This window comes from Mastigoproctus giganteus, chromosome 3, assembly GCF_048544385.1.
Source record: "Mastigoproctus giganteus isolate SK-2022 chromosome 3, ASM4854438v1, whole genome shotgun sequence".
Lineage (NCBI taxonomy): Eukaryota > Metazoa > Arthropoda > Arachnida > Uropygi > Thelyphonidae > Mastigoproctus > Mastigoproctus giganteus.
This window is the reverse complement of record NC_143577.1, coordinates 248,049,427-248,073,774: the sequence shown is the minus strand read 5'-3', so window position 1 is coordinate 248,073,774 and position 24,348 is coordinate 248,049,427. Positions and strand designations below refer to the sequence as shown.

The 24,348-nt window shown below is 39.3% G+C and overlaps 1 protein-coding gene across 1 annotated transcript in view; it reads left to right on the top strand.

Annotated features, from left to right (window-relative positions):
- Nucleotides 1-8,007: 8,007 nt before the first annotated feature.
- LOC150089011 (cytochrome P450 315a1, mitochondrial-like) overlaps nt 8,008-24,348 on the top strand; it is a 76,215-nt gene continuing 59,874 nt past the window's right edge. Inside the window, exons 1-2 of the mRNA XM_090370377.1 lie at nt 8,008-8,525; nt 22,754-22,941. Coding sequence (XP_090226503.1) covers nt 8,017-8,525; nt 22,754-22,941 — 697 coding nt within the window. The 5' untranslated portion in view covers nt 8,008-8,016. The remainder of the gene's footprint in view (nt 8,526-22,753; nt 22,942-24,348) is intronic.

Here is a 24,348-nt window from a genome sequence, read left to right as displayed (position 1 = left end):
AGTAGGCTTCAAGCTATGCCTTGAGGTTTCATCTGGGAATGTCAATTTAATTTTCACGACTTGTTAGTAGCTGGTGTCAGGTAGGACATCCGATCGTAAAAAATCTGTTCCATCAGCAATAAAAGACAGCTGTTACACCCAGCTGGTTCGCAGAAACAACAAGCAACGACAAAAATATTAGATGCTATTTAAAACAGTAATTCAACCAAGCAAAAGAAGAATAAAAGTCTTGTAGATCGTTCAATTTTGCGCTCTTGTAATGCCAAAGAACAAGAGATTGAGAATGGTCTCAAGAGAAAGTCTCCTTTGAATAAGAATCACCAAGTTGTAATCTGAGGTGCCTAGAAGATCATTTACCTCAATCATGTACTGGGGAGGATTATTTGCGAGAAAAAGATCTGTGCAATGTCAATGGTAATTACAAAACCGTCAGCATCTCGATCAGTTGGGTCCATTTGACTAGAAAGCGGAAGGCAGCTAGAGTTGTGAATATTAAAATCGCCAAAGAAAATAACTCACTATTACGAAGGTTGGACTGGAGAAAGTTGAGTTTGAAAGAAAGGAAGTCAAAGAGTCCTAAATGATTAGTGGAGCTGGGAGAGCGATATATAGGCAATAGATGAATTTGACAGAATGGGGTAGAGAAATTCTAGCCAGAGAAGATCGAAAAAGAAGAAATTTCAAAAGTACTAAGTCTCTGACAACGAATATCACAGCGGAAATACGCAAAAATACCACGCCCTCGTGGGTAGTACAACTGATAGAATAGCTGTCCTCCCCACACTAGATGGAAAGGACCTGAGTTGGAGTCCTGTCGATGACTTGAAAAATTTTTATGAAGCCTTTTTGCATAACGTAGCTGAGTTAGTCAGTCTCAGGTGAGGGTAGCATGGTTTTTCTCCCGGAAACTCGGGTTTTTCGTCCTCAGAACACGCAATTTACAGACAATATATACGGAGCAATATGGCCTTAGTTGCTGATGTTCCTAAAACCCAACGACAACACAAATATCACCTTTGAAGTGAAAGGAATCGTATAGCGAATAATCACAACGACTGAGATGAGCAGTGGTTGAGGAAACCGATAATTCGGATTCTGTCAGAAAAAGGAAGTGGTACTTGGCAGATGTAAGTGGAAATGCGTATCATTGAGATTGGATCTGAGACCGCATATAGTTTTGAAATGAACGAGGACATGTTTGAGAGGTTTGGATCTTTTCGCAGATACGTTTATTCTAGTTGTTTGACTTTCATTTTTCATGATGAGTTCTAGAAAGTTACCAATAGGTTTCATCCGGTGGACTGTCTAGCGGCTGCCCTGCAATACCATTTTAGAGCTGTACGCTCAATGAAAGAAAGAGCATCTCGTCATGATGCCCATCAAAAGACATCAATCATACTGAATGATGAAAGAAATTATGATGAAAGGGCTTTTATCTGGGGAGTAAACATGGGATCCACCACTTCAAACCTTCAATAAGCAAAGTAGTGGCATTTCATCGGACAATGAGAGTCATCCGCCACTTGGTAAAGTATATCAATGGTTTAGAATCGCTTGCTTTTTAAAACTAGAAAGGCGAGAACATCTATCTCATGGATACTAACGAAAGCGAATATTCCATGGGGGGAGTCGAAATTTAAGGAAACCAGTTTTAAATTGAGCGATGACAAATGTGGAGTAAGTTATGATATTTATCATAAGGATTTTGAAGTTAATTTGCAGGAGTAAATTGATTTCATGCCAAAATAAATCTTGTGGTGTGGTCTGTCTGTCTGTGCACAGTAGTACGTTAGAAGAAAGTATGGCTCGCGGAACTGCGATCGTTCAAGCCTCCAAAAATTCACTCTTGTGGATGTTATTTATACATCAAAAACTGCAGGTGGTACTAACAAAAAAAAAAAGAGGGAAGTTCATTAAACATGTTTACTGTAGAGGACATGCCTTACCACGTCCTCTATTGAGACATCAAGGAGCAAGTCCAAGAGGGCACAAGAACATCCATCAGTACGTCAACCAGAGAGCCGTATCAATGAGAAATGGCGTTTGGAGTGTTGTCATTCATGTTCTAGGGGCCCATGTTCATGGACTCTAGAACAGTTGCAGAAGATGGTATCGAGTGAAGAATTTAGCTATACAATGTTACAATGTTTCGTTCTGATATATGTGGTTGTGTAGACAGACTACCCGAAGAGAGCTTCCAGTTGGGAGGAATTTTAGTCGCAGTAACTCTTGCACCAAGAATTTCTAAATCAGTCAATCAATCAAGCTTCTAATTGGAGTATATTGAACACAAAGTTTGGTGGAAGGAACCTGATGGTATAAGGCTATTTGAGCGTTCTCGAAATTTGTCCATTGGTAATAGTTCCTGAAACCATGAAATCCATAACCTACTGGGACACCATTGAAACGGGCCCTGTTTCAATGGCACGATAACACTCAATGTACGACATGGAGCGTTGGATTAATATACACGATTTGTTTAAATATTTCGTATTAGGACTATCCGAGAGAAGAAAGTCATCCGCTTATGTGTATTTTGTCCATAAATTGCTTCTGTTTTCTTGCCTGTTTGCTTGTTTTTCTGGACGAAAACAAAAAACTGGATTCCAGAGGAAAAACCTTACTCAACCACTGTGTGTGAAAAAGGACCATAAAAGTTCTTCGTGTCGTTGACGGGATTCGAACCCAGATCTTTTCTATACTGTTTGGGGAGGACGGTGATCATAGCCACTGCTACCCGCGAGAACAAATGAAAGACTGATTTGTGGATAGCCACAGCGAAAAGTTGAACTGGACGGGGATAGAAAGGTTTTTTCTCCCGAAACATTGGGTTTTTCGTCCAACATGAAGGCAAATCGACCAGAGAACACATGCAATTTACAGACATAATACAGACGGATAGAAGAGGTAATTCTCGGGATGACCCTACAATGACAATTTATTTTATCGTCCCTAGAAGGATGAATGCAATGTGGTGACATTCTAGACTTTTCCGCTCTTCCTGTATTGTGGCAGCACTGTGTGAGGAGCCATTTTGTTCAGCATGATAATGCACACATCGTACTGCACAGCCTGCAGTAACTTGATATGAAGACGTGGGAGTACAAATGCTTGTTCATTAACCTAAACTAAACTACCCAAAGCCCCTGAACTTAATGTCATCGAATATCTTTGCAATGAGACACCAACTTTGGGCCATGCCAACACGCAGCAATCAGTAACTGAAGTGACCGCTGTGTTGATGGAGGAATGGATAGAACCTTCCTGTTATCAAAAATTGGATCGGATTTTACCAAAAAGGGTAGAGAATAATTAAGGCTAACGGTGGACTGGAAATATGAATGAAAGGTTCTTTGATTCATGTAGATGTCCAGTTAGTATTCGCAGTATAGTGTACACACCGTGCAATAGATAAAAGTTGAAAAAAAAAAAAAAAAGGTAAGTACAGGAGTAGAATATGGCAATATTTTTAGCATGGATTATGAGCAATCCATTAAAGGACTGTCCATAATCTCTTAACTAGAGGCAGCTTTTAATCTGTGGACAACAGCATTAGTCTTTTATGGGATAAACTAAAATAAAAGAGAGTATCATCCCGATTGCGTCCTTTCAAAGAGGAGGGAAAGACGAGGAAATCCCCTGAAGCAAGATCGGGTGAGTAGGGTGGACAGTTGATCTGTACAATGCCATATTTCTCAGAAATGTTTTCACAATGACCCAGGTCGCACTGAAGCTCTCAAGACTCATCTACAATGAAATTACAGTCGATGAAATTAGGATTGTATTGACAAGTCTGGATGAAGTCTTCGTATGATGATACTGGCGTTGCTTCTGTTCATCCGCGCGGCTGTGGGGCACAAATTTTGCATAACCCTTCCTTTCCCCTAAATATGCAGCATTTGAGGAATCGTCTTTTATTCATATCCACCTCATTACCTATCATTCTGAGGGTCAAACACGATCTCTTGCCAGAATTTCACGAACTTTTGCAACTCTGTCCTCGTTTTGAGAAGTTGACAGACTCCCACTTCTTTTTGAGACGCTCGAATCAGGTCAATGACTCGAGGAACTTTTATGGGATTTATTAACTACATGAGTTAGTTGTACACAAAAGGTTCCCCCCCCCTCCGGAAACTCCGGTTTTTTGTTCGGCTAAACAGAAAAACGGACCAGACAACACTCAATTTATGGATATAATCGCAATAATAAATTTAATTCGTTAAGCAAAACAAGCAAATCTACCAAAGAACACTCGCAATTTATGGACTTATATGTGCCTGAGTGGTCTCGAGTGGCCCTAATATATATTTTTTTCTTTTTAATAGTAATCTCCCATGATGAAAAGGGCTAGGATGGCTGTCATTTTTCAAAATAATCTACTAATAGTAAATCCCTGAATCCCAAAAAACTGATGCTATTGCCTTGCCAGATGAAGAAACGAAATTGGTCTCGTTTAGAAGTGCTAGACTCCCTGGTGGAAACAGCATAGTTCAAGCAACTATGCGGCTTCCTGTATAAAACTCGTGGATTGGACAGCTGTGTTTCTCACTGCTGTCCAATCCATGAGTACAATACTCAAAAGCTCTCTTTCAAGGACATTGTTCATCCGACTCGCTCTCTCTAGTTGTTTTATGGTTTCTGTACTGTGGGAAAAGCACTAAAATCAGTCACCAAACTCCTACAGCCACAAGTTGCTTTAAAAAACAAAACTCAAAACTTATAGTTGACAATTATCGGTTGGTTGTTCTACCAAACTCATTATTCAAATATTTCGATACCATAAGAACTCAAAAATCTAACTAAAGAAGGTACAATATATGATTGGCACATTCTATAGATTCTTCAGAATTTTACATTAATTCCTCCTAATTCTTTTATATACACTATAAACACTGTTTTGATACTTCATTTCTGTTGGTAGGATCACTGTCCTTCCCACACCGCGTGGGAAAGGCCTGAGTTCGATTCCCTTCGATGATGTGAGGAATTTCATGAGCCTTTTCACAAAGTGGCAGAGTTAGTCGGTCCCAGTAGAGGGTAGAAAGGTTTTACTCCCGGAAACTTGGGTTGTTCGTTCAGCAGAGAAAATCAACCGCAGAATATACTCAATTTACAGACGGTTTACGTGGAGCAATATGGCTTTAGTTGCTGATGCTCCTAATACCCTACTATACTGGTGTGCAAAATTTAAGGACCGGTCAGGTTTTCACCTGTAGCTTCTCATAGGAGTGGCCTGGATATGGGAAAAGCATACCAAAGGAACCTCGTGAGGTACAGAAATGATGAAGGAAACAAAACGGTACAGAGGGGCTTTATTCAAAAATGGCAACGTAGCACTGGCTGCCATGATACAGATGCATCACTGCCAAAGATGGAACAAAGGAAAGAGGTGATCCTCAGTAGGAGGTATGGCCAATAGCCCCTAATGTCGATGCAGGCTTTTGCACCCCCTGTCCATACTTAGAACAACGTTTTTGATAAGTTCTTGCGGTAACATCGTCCATTTCTCTGTCAGCGCCATCTTCAGCTGGTGAACATTTTCTAGTGGGTTTGGACGTGACGCTAGGCGTCTCCCCAGAGCATACCATATGTGTTAGATGGGATTTAGATCGTTGGAATGGGCAGGCCAATCCATACGAACAATGTCCTCACTTTCCAAAAGCATATCAACAACTGCCGTGCGATGGGGTGTGGCGTTATCATCCATAAACACGAACTCGGGGCCAATGGCATCTCACAACAGACGCACATGGGGGAAGGATTACCTCAGTACAGTAGCGTGCACCGGTTACAGTACCGCCTTCCAGTATCCGAAGTTGTGTAAATCCATCCAAGATAACGCCTCCCCAGACGAGAACACCCATATCGATTCCTTTCAGTGATGTTTGCGGGGTGATACCGTGTGCCAATTTCTCACCAGATTAGCTGACGTCCAGAATGGCTGCTGAGACTGAATCTACTCTCATCAGTAAAGAGTGCCTTAAGTAAAGATTTTGTGGTTGTAACCTTTATAAATAGTGCTGGTCCTTACTTTTTCACACCAGTGTACTACTATACCCCACTTGTAGAATTTAAATTTTCTTTCTTTTAAATTCTTATGGTACTATTATTCATAAACATGACAGGAGTCATAAACTTATCACAGATCGCAGGAGAGGTCTTTACAATTACCATTGCGGTAGCATTGCCGTCCTCCCCACATCAGGTAGAGAGTTCGAATCTTGTTGATGATGCGAGGCATTTTTATGGATCTTTTTCACAAAGTGGCTGAGTTAGTCGGTCCCAGTCATGGGGTGAATGGTTTTTTCTCCCCGAGACTGGTGGTTTTTTTTAGTTCAGCAAATCTACCACGTTCAGCAAATCTACCACACTGGTAGATTTGCTGAACTAAAAAAAAAATTTACAACATAATATATAAGGAGCAATATGGCCTAAGTCGCTGATGGTCCTAAAACAAACTTTACCAATTACTACATACAGACACAGGACAAAAAAATTGTCACCTGCATAATTTTTCAATTAATAACGTGTAATTCCTCCTTTGATACAAATCACTTCATGAATTCTCGCTAATAGGAATTCAACTAGATCCTATGAATTCAACTAGATCCTGTCTATGAATTCATTGAATTGCCTGTTCGGAAGTCATTTGTTTCAAAGAAAAACAGAAAAGTCTGCTTGCAGTGGTGCCAAGAATATTGTGATTGGACAATAGAAAAATGGGGAAAAAAATGGCCTGTGTGTATGTACGTTCTCTATAGGATTTAAGTCCCGTGACTTTGCTGGCCAGTGTAAGTGCTTTACCATCCCGTTATGTTCTCGTGCCAGCTTAAAACAGTACAGGTCCGGTGACCCTTTAGTTGTCATCTTGCAATATAGGAGTATCGAAACTCGACTTAAAAATAGTTAAAACATTCTCAAAGCATCACTGATCCACCATTAGCTTGTATGGCACCTTGCACACAGTCTGTATGAACTTTTTGTTATCAGTTTACTATATACATACATCATGAATTATATTATATTTCATCTGTTATTAAAATCCAGAAATAAATAAATAAAGCGCGTTACGAAAGATCATGATATCAACATAATAAGGTAATTGCTATTTGTTTAATTTATTAGAGCAACTTCTCTGAGAGTTACTTATAGAAAATCTTTTATACACATTAAATAATCGACCTTTCTTTCATTAGAAGAAATTTTCATTAAACAATCCGGCTCTTTATTTTGCAACTAAATAAGAAAAATAAAAAAATAAATAAATAAAAAACGCCCTTGTAAAGTAATAAACAAAAATAGGAAGTTTCGGTAAGTGACAGTTGAGAAATTCAACCTTGATCTCCTTTTAAAACTTTCATACTCAACAATATTACATCAGTGTTGTTTTTCGAGTTAGATGTCAAGAGTAGACGATATTTGAATTCAGAGTTTCTTAGAAAGATCAACATCAGTTCCTTTTTAGAAAGGGACAAAAAGCATCACGATTGATGGATTATATTCCTGGTTCGTTCTCCCTAACACCGAGTAATTTTTTAGGTTAGTGGATTTCCCTTGTGATTCTCTCTATTGTCCTGCTGACAAAGCAGGGGGATAATTCTTCCTCTCTTCCCTTTGTGGACAATTCTTGGGCGATTAATTTTACATTAATTTTCTTTTCCCTTCTTATCCTGTGGGTTTCTAAGACTTTTTCTCTTTCTTCATCCCGTGGTTTGTTTGGAATAACATAATGCAACCACATGATTCGTTATTTTGTTCACACCTCCAAGTCATTTGTTTTCTTCCTGCACATTGCCAACTCCGATACAGGGATACGCACCCATCCTGCTGTCTTCCGGACTTTTGGGAGAGAAACCTGAAGCTGAGTCTTTACAAGGAAGCGTCAGTTCCACCTCCCCGAGGCAAAATCCCCGTCACTTATAAGAGAATGAGGCAACACTATAAAACCAGCATGCGGTGTTCTCGGCCGACCAGTTCTGCTCCACATGCAGTGGCTATTCCGATCTGCCTGTTACCATGGCAGCATCGCGTCACGTAGTGAAAGGACTGTTAGAAGCTAACAGACTTCAGTCATCAACACAAGACTTGAAGACCGATTTCACATGCTCAGCTGCTGCAGGTTACAGAAACAGCGGACTCTCAGCTTTATCCGATTCCTTTAGCGAATGTCCAGTGACAGATAGCCTAACTGCATGTCAGGTGGGGGGCAGCATACCCTCGATTACCACAATTAAACCATTTAACGAGATGCCATCTCCCAGAGGTCTTCCACTCATTGGGACCACTTTGAATTTGATCTTTAGTGGGGGAGCAGCTAAGATATTTGAGTATTGTGATAAGTTACATAAACGGCTCGGACCAGTATATCGAGAAAAGATTGGACCAGTAGAAGGTGTTTTTATATCGGACCCAGTGATAATGAAGCAAGTGTATAAAAACGAAGGTGAATACCCGAAACACATGGTACCTAGGCCATGGATTATCTATAATGATGTTACTAACACCGAAAGGGGCCTTTTCTTCATGTAAGTATTATTTTGCTTAATAGATCAATCATTTTCAATTTGACCCTAAAGGGATATTAAAGATATATAAATTATAATTAAATGTCCAGCATAAATAGATCATACTGTACGTATTCTGTATTATAGTTTAACTACATAATATAATAATATCTATTACTTCATTGTTTACCAGAAATACCAAACACCGCGGTTTTTTATCCAGCAAAACAACCATGGTACACCCAAATTACAGACAATACTGACACAGCACAGCCTCAGTTGTTTTTAGAGATAAAACAAAGCAAATACTTGAATTTTTATGAACAGTATGGCCTCCTTAATAGCTGATATTAATTAAATAAATAAATAATAAAAATTTTGAAATATTTAAAGGTATTTAATGCATTACAAGATCTTTCGCTTATTTATTCTCTGCGACTAGACAATTACTGCAGTAGTAAGTAACATCGTAGTGTATTTTATTTATTTTGAATTAATTCGCAAGGTATTTTCCCTTAGAGTAAACATTTCCTGTATGTCTTATTTGCCTTAAGATTTGTTTTTTCCCTTTCGCAACCACATTTGTTTCTTAGCCAATTCCACATAAATATCGTTTGGCATTTGCTCATAAACGTAATGATGACGTAATTCATAAGATAAACAAAATGAGAAATAGCAAATCACGCAAAATTATACATCCCTTAGCTTGATATATTCCCTTCAAAATAAATAAAATTTATGTTTCCATTTTTTTTTTAAATTGCCTTCTAAAATTTCAAAATATGACTGTTAAATTTTAAAATATAATTGATTATATTATATTTTATTATACGGTTTTTATTTACTCGTACTTTTGAAGGATCGATATTTTATATTTTTTTCCCTTGGGTGATCATGAGGTTTATTTTTTGTATTAATCATAAATAATTATATCTGTTAAATATTTAAAAAATTATAGTGAAAAGAGAATTAATGTGATCGTAATACTCTTGTATTTGTATAAGATTAATATTTTATATATTTTTCTTGTATGACCATGCTTAGTTTTGGGGAATCATCGATCATGATGCTTGTCAAATATTTAGAAGATCAGGTGGTAGCATGAATATTATTCGAAAAGGGCAGCTGGAAAGAAAAAAGGTTGTGTTTTTTAATTAAAAATGGAAAAGTAGAAAGAATGACTTGTTGATAAAGTCGTAGGTGAAAAAATCAAAATTAAAGACCCAGGATGAAGGTGGAAGGCTTTTCGCCTAAATCTAACATTTGGTAATGATGATCATGAATTTGTCTGAGTTTATTCTAAGTTTACATTTTGGGTTAAATGTGCTATTGAACAGTTAAATGATCCTAAAGGGTTTTGTACATTTGTTCCATTGCACTCAAATGAGATAGGAAGATAATAAAATTCTCACTAGCGATAAAAAGAATAGAAGTAGAGCCATCTTAATCAAATACAAGACTACTTATCTCACAATGGCATCAGCGGATCAGGACTTTCTAAGGTCATTGACATTAGCCCGGTCTCCACTTGCGTCTAATCCTGCCTATGTGTGAGTGAGAGAGAGATCAGGTGAAGTACGGGTAACTACCAGAGGGAAAAAAAAAAGGAGGCGCAGATTAAAAAGAAAAAAGGAAGCTAAGCATGATAAAGGACTATAGTAAAGAATGATGCAATGCTTCGGTGTTCATTGAGAATTTGTCTACTTTTCGTTAGCGATGATTAAATTAAGTCTATACCAATGGTATAGACTTAATTTAACTATGTACGCTGATGTATGATTTTGTACCGATGGTTCAGACAGACAAAGGTTTTCATGGCCATCAACCATCACTGTCATCGACCCGTATGACTGTTTCGTTTGGGAAGAGGGATACCTGGAGGAAAAGTGTATATGCTACAGGTCAGTCCGCGAAATGAAGCAAGCAGTAACAGGCCGCTTCCGTAAATTGGGTGTGCTGCAGAGTAGCGTGGTGAACAAGCTTATATGACTTCACGCTGTTTGACAACAACATGTGTGGTTATGTTTAAGTGCATCATTGTCCTGAGCTGTACAGGAAAACAAATTTTTATGCCTACGTACGATTGACGTTGCCTGCTGCAGCCGGTATTCATTACATGTTACATCACCTTGAGACAGTGCATAATCATTAATTTGAGATCCAATAGATTGCACCATGTATCACATTTTCAAAAAAGTTCTGTTTATCTGTATTTCATGGTGTTTGTGGATTTGGGCACACTAATTCCGAATACGAGCTTAGTTTTTTGCATAGCATAAATGGTTTGCTCAGAAATGAAAGAATAATATGCAGTAATTCTGTACATAAGTTTTCTGAGAAGCTTGTTGGCTTCTCAGCTTCGAAACTGTGCAGTCTGAGTGGTGGTGGTGGTGGTATCCGCCGAGAATAAGTAACATTAGTGTTCTCTACTGGGGAAGCTTTACTTATTCGAGGTAGTGTAATAACAGGCAACTCGTTATGAAGACGTGTCACAATATGAGATGTAACAAAAACAATGTTATTACACATACTTCGGTAAGTTACATATATGTTTCTTCACATCTGAAAGGAAGTTGTTTAGTTTTTCTTTTCGTATTCCATATTTGAATCTGCCGATACACATTGTCAAAGACTTTTTTCCTGTATATTTTGTCATAGTTTCTCTGGACGATGTTCAAATTATTGAAATACTTAACACTATTTACTGGGAAAAAGCTCCCCAAAGTGTCTAACTGTGTCATAATGCACTTGAGTTTTGGTTCTTCCCCATTTATTATCCGTCACATCACCCGAAGGCAAGTTATCCAACTTTCCACTCTAGGCGCATCTAGTCTGTTTTGTCAATAACTGAGCCAGAGTTCAAATCTTTCTTATTGTTATGATTGTTTCCGAGGTGTGATGTCTAGATTGTTTTATTGTTTTATTCAAGATTGCTTGATTGTTTTAGATGCATCAATAATTTAGGCCATATTGGGCCGTATGTATTATGTACGTTGCGTGTTCGGTGGTCGTTTTGTTTTTGCTGGATGAAAAATCCAAGTTGCAGAGAGAAAAAACCACGATACCCTCGCACAAGACTGGCTAACTCAGCCATGTTGTGAAAAACACACAAAAAATTCCTCGTGTTATTGACGGGATTCGAATTCAGGTCTTTTCCATCTACTGTGGGATAGACGATGATTATACCAACTGTTCTACCCGCAATGGTGAGGGAGGAGGCAAATGGTAGCGATGCTGTATATGTACAATTCAGTGCAAGATTATAAAATCCACCGTCCAACTCTATCCATATCAATTAAATTCTCAAACTTGGTAATTTTTGGTAATTCTTGGTAATATTCCGTGGTGATTTTATTGTTCACAATTGCAGCTGGTTTCCATTTTCTAGTCACACGGACCCAATTTGTCGAGATGCTGAGGCTTTTGCAATTACAAATGACCTTGAACAGATTGTTCATTTAACGATCAGTTTATCAGACAATTCTACCACGCAACCAACATGCTTGATCTTTTTCTCATAAACAACCCTTCTAAGTACACAGTCGAGGTGAGTGCTCTTCTAGGCACCTCATATCACAACTTGGTGTTGATATGAGGTGCCTGAGGATCCTTCTCCAATGGAGCCGTTCGCCGTTCACTTGTGGCCATTTACAACTTCGTGTTATTTGGCATTACAATAATGCAAAATGGGAGGATCTGCAAGATTTATTTTCCTTGGTTCGATTACTGTTTCAAATCTTCTGATGTCACCGTTTGCTCAGATCGTGTCAGTGAAATTATTCTTGCAGGGATGAAATCCTTTATTCCACACTCCACCTTAAAATCTCGTCCTTTATCTAAATCCTGGTTTTCCAATAAATGTGCTATGGCTGTTCAAGATAAGAATGTTGCACATCGTAATTGGCTTGTATCCAAATCTCCAAGATCATTTTCTACACCAAAGCTCACAACAAATATAAAGCAGTTATTAATCAGTCCATACTGGACTGATTAATTGATGGTAAAAAGTTCGGCTGCCATTTTCATCCATTAGTAAATGGATGAAAATGGTAGCCGAACTTTCACCATCTCTGTTCCCACCTCTGTTAAAAACCAAATTGTTTTATTACAACTTCAGCCAAAGATAAAGCTGAACTGCTAGCATCCTACTTTCCTTCCAACTCGTGTATCGATGATCTTGATAAACCACCTCCTACAATTCCCAGTATCCCCCATTCAATGCCTCCTGTGGTCCTCTGTCAAAAGGATGTCAGAAGAATTTTGACGAATCTTGATGCTAAAAAAGGTGCAGATCCTGATGGCATTTCTCCACTTGTTCTCAAAATCTGTGCTCCTAAACTTACTCTTGTTCTGTGTCGCCCTTCTTTCTCTTTCTTATTCAGAAAGCGTCTTCCCTTCTGCTTGGAAATTTGCTCATATCCATCAAGTTCATATAATGAATGACAAATCGCTTCCATCCAATTATCGTCCCATTGCATTTACGTCTACACTTTCTAAAGTAATGGAGAAATCAATTAACCGCCAACTCTTAAACGATCTAGAAACCTTCCATCTGATTAATGATCGCCAGTATGTATTCCGTCAATGTCGATCCACTTGTGATATTCTGGCTTATGATACCCATCTTCGGACAAATTCAATGTAAATGTTTGATAAAACTCAAGCAGTTGCTCTTGACATCTCAAAGGCTTTCGATCGTGTTTGACAAAAACGTCTTCTAAATAAGGTTCCATCTTATGGTTTGCCATCTGTTTTTTGTAATTGGGTATCCAGTTTTCTCTATGACAGCTCACTGCCGGTGATGGTAGACGACTCTCTTGTCTTCTAACCTCTCCGCTAATGCTGGTGTTCCCCAAGGTTCAGTTCTTTTTCCCACCCTTTTCCTCTTGTATATTAATGACCTTCTTCCATTTACCGGAAATCCTATCCATAGTTTTGCTGATGATAGCACATTGCATTCCACCTTCTAGTTTGAGAAACCTTGCCCTGTTCAAACAGCTTCAATTTCTCAAATATCCACTATCAATTCCTTAATTCCAGTTAATTCTCCAGTGGGGCAAAGATAACTTAGTTGATTTCAATCCTTCTAAAACTCAGTCTTGTCTTATATCTCGCAAAAATGATTCCTCCGCTCATACGCTTATTTTCGATACACTCTGATTTCTAAGCAACATCATATATCTCTATTGGGGATTATCCCGACTTCAATCTCTCTTGGCATAAGGACATTAAAAATATTGCTTCCTCTGCATCTAAAAAACTTGGTTTTCTCTTTCGCTCTCGGCATTACTTTTCTTCCAAACAGCTGCTCACTCTGTACAAATCGCAAATCCGCTCTACCATGGAACATTATTCTCACATCTAGGGCGGTGTCCCCCAAAACCTCTCTCAGGTTTCTAGATTCATTCAAAAGAGGGCAGTTAGGCTAATTAATGGCTCATCTCTAACAGAGTTTCTCCACCCTGTCTCATAGGCGTTCTGTTTCTGCTGTTTCTATTGATGCTTCCATGGGCTGGATTAGTTTCTATAATTCCCGCTCTCTCTTTCTTCCAAAAACAGTCCGAACACGTGCCACAACCAGTCAACATCCCTTTACTGTCCAACTTCAAACCCACAGAACCAACTTTTCATCTTCCTCATTTATTCATTCAACTTCCGTTCACGGGAACAACCTTCCTTCATACGTATTTCATGAAAATTACAATCTACAGAAATTCAAGTCAGCGAATATCTTCATTCATCTTTTCAACCTTCAGCCCAGCACGGTACTAAGTACTATAGGTTCTAATACCTCTCGCGTTTGGGGTTTTCATTAAAAAAAACTCTCAATATAGTTACGCAAATATTTGACCTCGGTTTAAGTTTTAACATTCCCATTACCGAAAATATTTATCCAGAGTACTGGACCTAACCGAACGCCCTGAAGCACCAGGACAGGGCCGTGCAAATAGGGGACGCATTGGATGCGCTGCACCGTACCCCCGATTTAAGGTTCCCCAATCGAAGGAGCCATCAAAGTCTCAACATAAATACACGAGGCCCCTTAACCCCCTTTTGCATCCGAGCCCCAAGTACTTTTGCATGGCCCTACACCAGGAATTCATAGAGGATACTTAGTATTGATAGCCAAGAAGTTAAGTAACTCATGATAAAAGTTGCAGAGCTAATTTAATGACACAAAATGATGATTACAGTGGACAGATCAATATGATGTAAATCACCACGGTTGAAGATACATTGAGCTAAACTTCTCGATAATTAGTCATACTGGTGTCGAATAGCCTTCTGCGGTATTTCCCATCCAGTCCTGCCGAATGTCCTTGTTCTGTATTGGCTGTTGTTGGTGCTGTTGATGACGTCTATCATGACCCACAAGTGCTCGATGGGGAGAAATTCGGAGACTTGGCTGGCCAAGACAGTATCTCCACACCATAAAGACACTCGGGGGAATCTACTGCCGGATGCTTTCGGGCGGTTTAGCTCAATAAGGTATAAGGCACCCCAGTCAGAAAAGGAAGAGCGACGGATTTCAAAATCTCGGCAACATAGCGGAGAGCAGTGAGATTGTCACCGACGAATACCAACGACAACTATCAAAACTAATGGTTCCCCATTTCATGGCACTATCAAGGCGTGAAGTATGGAATACAACAATGGCTCTAGAATTAGAGCGTTCACCACGTAGTTGCCAGACGTGTATGCGGGATCGTCGGGCCCCAAGCAGGAGCAGTGTTCACAGCTGAAGACCATTTGACGGCATTCTGTATCCCAGGTGGCCCGTGCGCGGCATCTTTCTGAACGCCGTTGAGGACGCATAGCGGACAGGGGTAATTGGTGCTGTGGTTGGTATGCAGGGTTGCTCTCCTCTGCTAGTCCGTGTGAAATGGTTCGACGGATGATGAGGTGACGGATAAGACGATCCTCTAGTTCTGTAGTCCTCCGTGGTGTTCCAAGGCCCATTCAACGAGCAGTCCTACCTTCCCGCAGCAACTGTTGCCAACATCTGTGCACTGTGATATTGTCACGGCCCATTTTCCTACACGACGAAGCGACCATCCAGCCTCGCGAAGACTGGTAACCGCCGTCTGTTGAAGTCGCTAAGTTGCTGAGTGGTCTGAAATCTTTAAGCAGTAAGATGACTGAGTATTCATTCCATGGGGCAGGGAATACTCGAGTGGAAAGGACTGAGTTGTAATGAAATGTGGTATCTTATCTCGGCTGGCCGAACTAGATGAAGACGATGTATGGTAATAGAAACGATGAAGAGGTCATTAGTAGGAGCAAACACAGACTGTTGGAGAGGTAGTTCTTTAAGAGCAGAGTTGGCTTTAAATCTGATAATGTGGTCCATCCAATTATCTGGATCAGGATTTGAATTAATGACTCTGTGTCTGGAAAAGTATGGCGCTTTTCCGTTAGACAAGGTGGCATCGGTGAACTCTTTAAGGCTGATGCCTTGAGTCGGTTGAAAAAGCTCTTAGTCTGGGATAGAGGATCCGATCTTGGGTTGTGCCAGAGGTTTTCCACAGTCTGTGAACGTTGTTGTTGTTGTAATAGGGTTTTAGGAGCATCAGCGACTAAGGCTCCGTGTATATTGTTTGTAAATTGCGTGTGTTCTGTGATCGATTTTATGTTTGCTGGACAAAAAAACCCGAGTTTCCCGGAGGAAAAACCATGTTACTTTCGCCTGAGACCCCTAACTGAGCCACATTGTGAAAAAGGCCCATAAAAATTCCTCACGTAATGGATGGGACTCGAACTCAGGTCTTTTCCACCCGAATAAATTGTGCTAATATGCTAAGGTTCACAATTCCAAAGAATCAATAGAGAAACAACATAGCTTTCACCATAATGTCTCTTAGAGCAGCATAAAAGTACTATTTTTACTCTGTACTTGAAAATTGAATTTTTGTTTTTGTGTCTAGAGTGAATTGATCCAGAAACAGATCACAACTCACATAATACACTCTTTGGTTGAAGGTTCAAATCACGCATTTGTAGATTAGCGCAGTCTCCCAGCATATCAGCATGTAGTCACGACCGACCCCAGTTGTTCTGATAAATTGGTACTTGAACAGGTTTCGCAGTACTTTATCATTTAACTGATATTTTTACTACCCTTCAAAATTAATTCTGTCTAGACGGTTTAAGTCTTTCTGTTATTATTTAATGAGAGAAAGTTGGAATGTAATGTCTAAAATGCTTTATTTTCAAATCGTAAAAGAAGTTATCCACAATAACAACATCAAACAACAATAACAACAAAAAAACAAGAAAATGTTATGGCAACTTAACCTCTTTAAAGAAATGGTTTCTTACAAAGTGTCATATCAAGGAGACATAAACTCAGTTCCTGGTTGATGATATCCCAAGCTGTGCCATAAAAAATGTCTAGTAATTGGCTAATATCTTTTACAGTTGCGCGATGGTTCTCTTTAATGATGTGTTCAGTTTAAGCAACGTCAATAACAGTGACTGATGTTCATGGATCACGAGTCCGCTCTTCATCCTCCAAGTTGCTTCTAACTCCCTTAAACATCAGCGCAATTTATGAATAATTTTGGCAGCCATTGCTGCTTTGCCGTGCACAGCCATTATTTCTTTTTTAATTTTTATAGGTTTCTTTCTTTTAAGTTTTTAAAAAAATTTGGTTGCATTTCAACTGGGTTAATCCTGTATAAAGAGCCAAAGTACATCATAGAAAATAAGAGTAAGAAGATGTTATTGTAATTAAATACAATAGAATTCGTGTTTGACTTAGGACTGAATTGGGACTGAGGGTATTTCGGATAATCAATATTTGACATGAACCTCAAATCGCTGTCCACCACTCAAGCGGCTGGAGATGGTATCATGGTATGGGGTATGTTCATTGGTGCGAACTGGGCCCGTTCACACCATAAGAAGGTCGTGTTACCTCCAATGAATATCTTTCTGTTGTATCGGACCAACTTAACCCTGAAATGGGAGTTAAGTGCCAACTTAACCCTCATTTTTGCACGGATTGCAATGGATTCAATTATCAAGACAACACAATTATCCTCCGTAGAAAAATTGTATCTGAATAGTTCGAGGAACATTCCCAATATTTCTAACGTCTACTTTAGCTGCCTAATTCTCCAGACCTGAATCCAATTGACAATGTCTGTGATATGTTAGAAAGTGTAGTTTGGCTTCCCAGCTCTTTGCCGACCAAAGTACAGCAGTTGAAAAATATCCTAATAGAAGAATTTTCAAATCTCGAGCTACTCTCAGACATCAGGTTGGAATCCATTCCAACGTGTACCGGTTGTAATTCGAGAAATGGTGGGATTACTACATACTGAAAGGTTATAAAGTTTTATAATTTTTTGGCCGGTGAGTGTGCCATGTCCAAATGCTCTTTTGGCATAAAGGCAAGCATTGAATGCTCAATGCATTCTTTGGATAACAAGTACTGTTGTTGATGTAGTAGGGTTTAGGAGCATCAGCAACTAAGGCTATATTGCTACCCTCGCCTGAGACCGACTAACTCAGACACATCGAGGCCGAATTTGCCTGCCTCAGTAGAGAATTTCAGGATTTTCTCCCTCAGAAACTCGAGTTTTTCATCCAGTAAAACAAGCAAACTAGCCATAGAATATACACAATTTACAGACTGATTAAAAATTGTAATGCTCCATAGCCTTACCCTCTGGGAGAAAAACAACTAACTAGACGGAACAGGTGGAGAAGGTAATAGGTTAGAACAGCAACACCCTAAAAGTTTGTCCTTAAGACAAAAAATAACAAAAACTAATGGCCTGACACAAGAATTGACGTATACATCATAAAGGAAGTTTGTATGATTTCGTAACAGTGAAAGTCATTGGTATGAAGAATGCAGTTTAAAGGCAGGCAGACTTTCACTGGTGACGTTGTGCAATCCTCACTCTGACGTTTAATAAAAGAACGATGTCTACTGGGAAATATGCTAAACATAAGGGGTCAAAGTGGGGGATAAACTGTACTTTGCTCGTGTAGTCTTCTTTAGCAATTGCGTGACAACTGATTGCCCACTTGGTGACAAATACCAGTCATTAACATGTCCTATTTAATGGGCTGCTTGAGGCTCTAAATGGAAGAATTCCATTACCGATGGCAATGACCCTTTATTGCGAGACAGCTCTTATAAAAAAAGAAAGAAAGAAAATATTAAAGGCTGCCAGCGAGCCGCGCTCTCAGTTATTGACAACAGACAAGTAAGGTTTAATTTTTTGACAACTTTGAAGCCAATGACACGATGGATCCACAAGGGGAGAGGGAGAAGAACGAAGTTAAAGTGAAGAGAAAACTTGGTGAGACCGAGATCTGTTGTCTATTTTTTAAACGAATCTTTTTTGAGCTCTATTTTCTTAACGAATCTGATGTTTTCTTAAAAAACTATCTGAATTTATAGAAACAAGAAAATTAAATAAAGCAGAATATAGAAACCAGCAGTTAATCATGTAGAATGTAACCAGTTAAACTTCTCGAATGTAAATCCTGTGATTGTGGTTGATTGTTTTAGGGATCTTAGGCACATCAGCAACTAAGGCCATATTGCATCATTATAATGTCTGTAAATTGCATGTGTTCTGTGGTCGATTTGAGGATTGAGGATCCAAAGGCAATCAAATACATCCAACTTTCGCACAGCTCTTGAACTGTGGTAATGTAATTTTGTTCTACACATATTCATCTACAAAAAAAACCCTAACAGATGATTACTGGTCCTGTGGCGAGCTCAGTTGGAAGGACATAGTGCTACCAGCATACATCAAACGCAAAAGCAATTAAGAATAATTAATATCAGACTCCCTTAACTCCTCAAATTATACTCTCGCAACAAGAGGAACTAAGTACAATAATTACAGTTGGAAATCTCAGTTCTGATACGCTTTTGACACACCACCATGATTGCTGTTATGAGATGTAATCAAAAAGTTCTGGGGCTGACGTTGTACGTTGACAATGTAAGGTCATAACGAGTTGCCACTTATCGAAACGTATCCATGGTCCGTCTAGATGCCATAAAACATAGATCACCCGCAGGTTCTCTGCAATCAGTTTGAATTAGCAATGTGATTTTAATGAATAGCGAATTTATATCAAATTTTGTTTTAAATTAGGGGAAAGTGCAACAGAAACCCACGAAACCTCAAAGGGTGGACTGGACTAGTGCAATAAAAAGATCACAAAGTGAAGGAGCTCAAAAATGGTGTCATTTTTATTCAAAATAATCACCACCTCATTGAATGCACTTTTTACACTGTTATTAAAGTTTCTTAAAGGAGTCAACAAAGGCGTCCAAAGATATCATGTTCAGTTCGGCTCTTTATGTCCTCAGCATCCTGAAATCTCTTTCTTTGACCGCAGTTTTTACTTTGGAAAAGAAGGAGTCCACTGGTACTAGATCGGGGACTTGAGATAGATGGTTGATCTGTACAACGCCACGTTTCGTCAGAAATGTCTTCACAATAAGTGCGGAACGAGTGGGGCAATGTCATGCAACAAGGACCAGCTACCTTTCTTTCAAAATTGCAGCCTCACCCAGAAAATACACTTCAATAATCTTTGCCGCACATATACGTAAATACTTCATTGACTCTCAATCCTTTAAGGTACAAATTCCTTGTCAAAAAACATGATCAGCATCGACGTGATCCTGGACTTCTAAACGAAACTTTTTTGGGCCTTGGTGATGATTTTTAAATACACTGCATGCTTTGGCACTTTGTCTCTGAGTTGTATTGAAATTTCAACACTTGTTGAATACAGTGACAATACAGTCGAGGAATATAAGATTGCTTTAATAAGTTTGGATAATGACACTCTTCATTGCTTCTGCTCATCGGTCAGGCTGTGCGGCACAAATTTTGCACAGACCTTCCTAAATCTTCATCTAGAATTTAATGAATTGTTTCCTTATTCATCGACCATCATTCTGAGGGTGAAACGACGATCTCTTGCCACAATTTCCAGAACTTTTGCAACTCTGTCCTCATTTCGAGAGGTTGACGAAAGCCCACTTCTTGGGTCATCGCGAACATCCTCACATCCGTCTTTGAGCTGCTTATACCATTCAAGCGACCTGGTACTGCTTTACGTTTAACCACCATAAAAAGTTTTTAACATTTAATGCGGTTCTTTTTCAGATTCTCCCAGTTTAAAGCAAAATTTGATATTCGTTCATTGCTCCATTGTAAAATTGCGACACGGAAGGTCCTCAGTTAACACCACTAAGGAAAATGATTGTTATTTGCAGCCTGTTAGCCTGCTGTACAATCTCTGTTCCACCATCTGTTGGAAGAAGTTACATCTACAACACACCACTTCCGTTTATTTTCAAACTCATCGAACATGACCGCAACAGCACCAGTCCGGGATTTAACAATCCCATGTTGCAAGATTCACAACACTGGAGATAAGTGTTGAACGTTTCAATACAACCCAGAGGTTTAATACCAAGATCTCAAGATCCCAATCCTGGTTTATGAGAATAATAAAAAAATAATAAAATCATTTTTGATTCGAATTTTATTATTTATGCAATTTTATGTATTTTACTATTTATACATTTCTTTTCCACTAGCTTCTGCTGGACTCTAATAAGTAAAGGTAAAACGCAAACAGGTAAAATAATAAATTAGTGAGGAAAATAAATATTTGATCTTTTTGGCCCCTTTTGTGATTCGAGGAATTCACCTAATTTTTGAATGTTCCAACGACGTTGGTGGCAACCTCAAATGAAGTTGCTGTCTTTCAAGCATTGTACAGTAAAAACAAGTTCAGCTCTGTTTTTTGGGTTGTCTCTCCTCCCATGTACCCAATGATCCAATTCATCCCAGAGATTCTCTTCAGGTCAGGGCTCTAGGCTGGACTTTTCATGTCATCAAATGACACAACGTGAGAAGTGACATGGAGTGTTGTTCTGCTGATACAGGTATGGGCTATCAGCGACGTGCTGCCATAACTTGGATAACGGCATTATTATCCAAGGCGTCTAGATAGACCTCAGCATTCATGGTTTCGTCCAAAACAATCCATGGTCCTAGGCCAAATCATGAAAAACAGCCACAGGCCATTACGTTTCTTCCGCCAAATTGAATTGTCGGGACGATACAGTCTGGCAGGTAGCTTTCTCTGGACATCCGCCACATCCAGGCACGCCTGTTAGACCTGGTAGACATGTACCGTGACTCGTCACTCCAAAGCACAACTTTCTGTTGGTGTAAGGTACAACAATGGCAGGCCTTACACCAAGCTGGAAGGAAACTGAGATTAGTGGAGGTGATTAGCGTGGACAGCTGTACGACCGTGGTACACCACCCAGAGCAGGCAGCGTGTCCTTCGTGACAGTATCGTGGTTTTATCACTTGTCACTCGTTTGGAGTTCGAGTCCCGTCAAAGACTAGATGAATTATAAAGGCCTCTTCAATCGAGGCTGTAGTTAGCTGATCTCAGGTGGAGGGAATAGGATTCTTTTCCTCTTGAGTTAGTCGGTTTTCCAGCCCGCGCCACATGCAGATCGGACCGTGAAGACACTTCTAGACACAATCCACACATATGAATATGGATCATGCCCCGGCATCGCTAAAATAATAATAATTAAATTAATTAATCAGGTAGTGTCCTGTGCCTGCACTGTATTGGTGCTGACTTGTGTCCTGTCCCAGTCGTCTCATTAAGAGTCGACGTGTGCTCCAACAACGTCGATTTGAGTTCCAAAGGACGATTCTTTTCAGGGTTCCTCTGCAAAGAATCATTCGGAACGCAGATCGACGTTCTGTCAGCTTCAGAGGCGTTCTAGGTCGTTTTATGACAGTTTTAGAACCAGTCCGCTTCCACTTGTGGTCATAGGGATCTTCACTGCCACTGAAATTCCATGTACAGACCGATTGGTATATGGAACCCAATGTCATTCCGCGCTGGAAGAAGTCTGTTAACTCCATCGATCGCTGCATTTTGCATTTGCAATCTTACTATGGTCTTCTCGAAGACCTACGAGCAATTTATAGTTCAGTTTGGCACGTGATGCTTGGGTCAGACATGGACCAACTATAAACAAAAGGTGTCTTGATATTAATGGTAGGGCAGTGTATATTTCCAACCAATATTCATTTTCACTTCTACCTTTCCAATCTACAATTTATAAACCTATTCTATATTACTGTACCCATAAATGAAAGTTCAATTTGATTTCTTGACTTTGCACTCCTTAGCTTTACTAAGTACTTTTTTCTACACAGGAATGGCGAGGAGTGGAAGGAGACAAGAAGGATTGTAGGAAATGCCTTAAGAGAGAACCCAGTTTGCGAAAACGCTGATCTTCTCAGTGAAATTACAGTCGATCTATTGAAACGATGGATGCTCAGAGTGGACGAGAACGGAATCTTACCAGACTTGGAAACAGAACTCTACGGCTGGTCAGTAGAATGTAAGGATTTTGAAAAATGCCGATTTTTACTAAATCTTTAAAAACATTCATTGCTTTATATGTCAGTGTTTAAATATGGGATAATATTTATTTATTCATTACATAAAAATACAGCAAGTTTTTTTCTCCTACATAAAGTTGCCACTATTAATAGTTTATTAATAGCTAAAGATAATAATTGCCGGATTCCTATTGGTCTGATTTCAGCAATATTAGGGAATATTTGACAAAGAGTGAAATCTAATATTTTATCAAAATCCATTCATTGAGAGTCGAGTTATTACATGCGGACGGACTGACAAAGAAATAATAATTCTCCAATTTCTGTTAATCCCATTTTAATGAAATTTGGAACAGCTCGACAAATTTTTTGAGAGGTCCAAATGTATAATTTTGATGAAAATCTGTCTAGTGGTAGTCGAGTTGTTACATGCAGACCGACGGACAGACATGGTGCATCATGCATATATGTTAAAGGCGCCTAAAAAGCCATAACTCCAAAAAAGTCGTATGGAGAGAGAGAAAGAGGAAGATTCACGAGAATTTTAAAACAGCAGAATTCTAAAAGCATAATATTCCAAATTAACAAAGCCATCATTCTCCTTTAATATACCTAAACAGGGGCATATTCATATGTAGGCAATGATCATACCATGCATTAAGTATTGCATACAGGTCTGGAGGCGTCTTTCTAGGAAGGATGTAGGGCTGCTGGAACGAGCATAGAGAAGGGCAAGAGATTGGTGAGAGGAACAAAGGGATGCTCTTGCCAAGCTTAAGTTCTGCAAATTGCAGCGTCTGGAGACTGGGCACCTGTAAGGTGATGTGATTGAGGTGTTTAAAGCTTTGAATGGATTGAGCAAGCTCAATGCTGATGGGATTCTTCCTCTTGCTCAGAGTACGCACTTGAGGGGGGCATGAATTCAAATTGAGGAAAGACAGTTGCAGAATAGATGTGCTGAATTTTGCCTTTAGCCAGATTCCTGGACAAACTTCCATCTGTCGTTGTGGATGGTGACAGTTTAAATAGATTCAAGGAAGAACTGAACAAACTTTTGAGGGAATGGATAGGTGAAATGGGAAATGTTTCTTTTTTTTTTTTGGCTGATGCTGTATAAGCTTGTTTTCTTGCATCAAATGCAACTACTAATGCTAATATACTTTAAGCGGAGATGACCAGCTGAAATTATTGAGCGAGTCCCTTGTTAACAAATTGGCAGCACGCCTCTGGCTGCAAGCGTTCAACTTAGATCTTTCTGGACTGAGATATACCAACATTTTGGAGTTTCTCTTTCTTCCAATTATTCTATTTACATTGTATAAGAACAGACTTTGGTTGAAACTTATTTTAAGGTGCTGGCCCACGGACCATTGAGACAGGGAGCTGTCTAGCTCTGCCCACTTGTA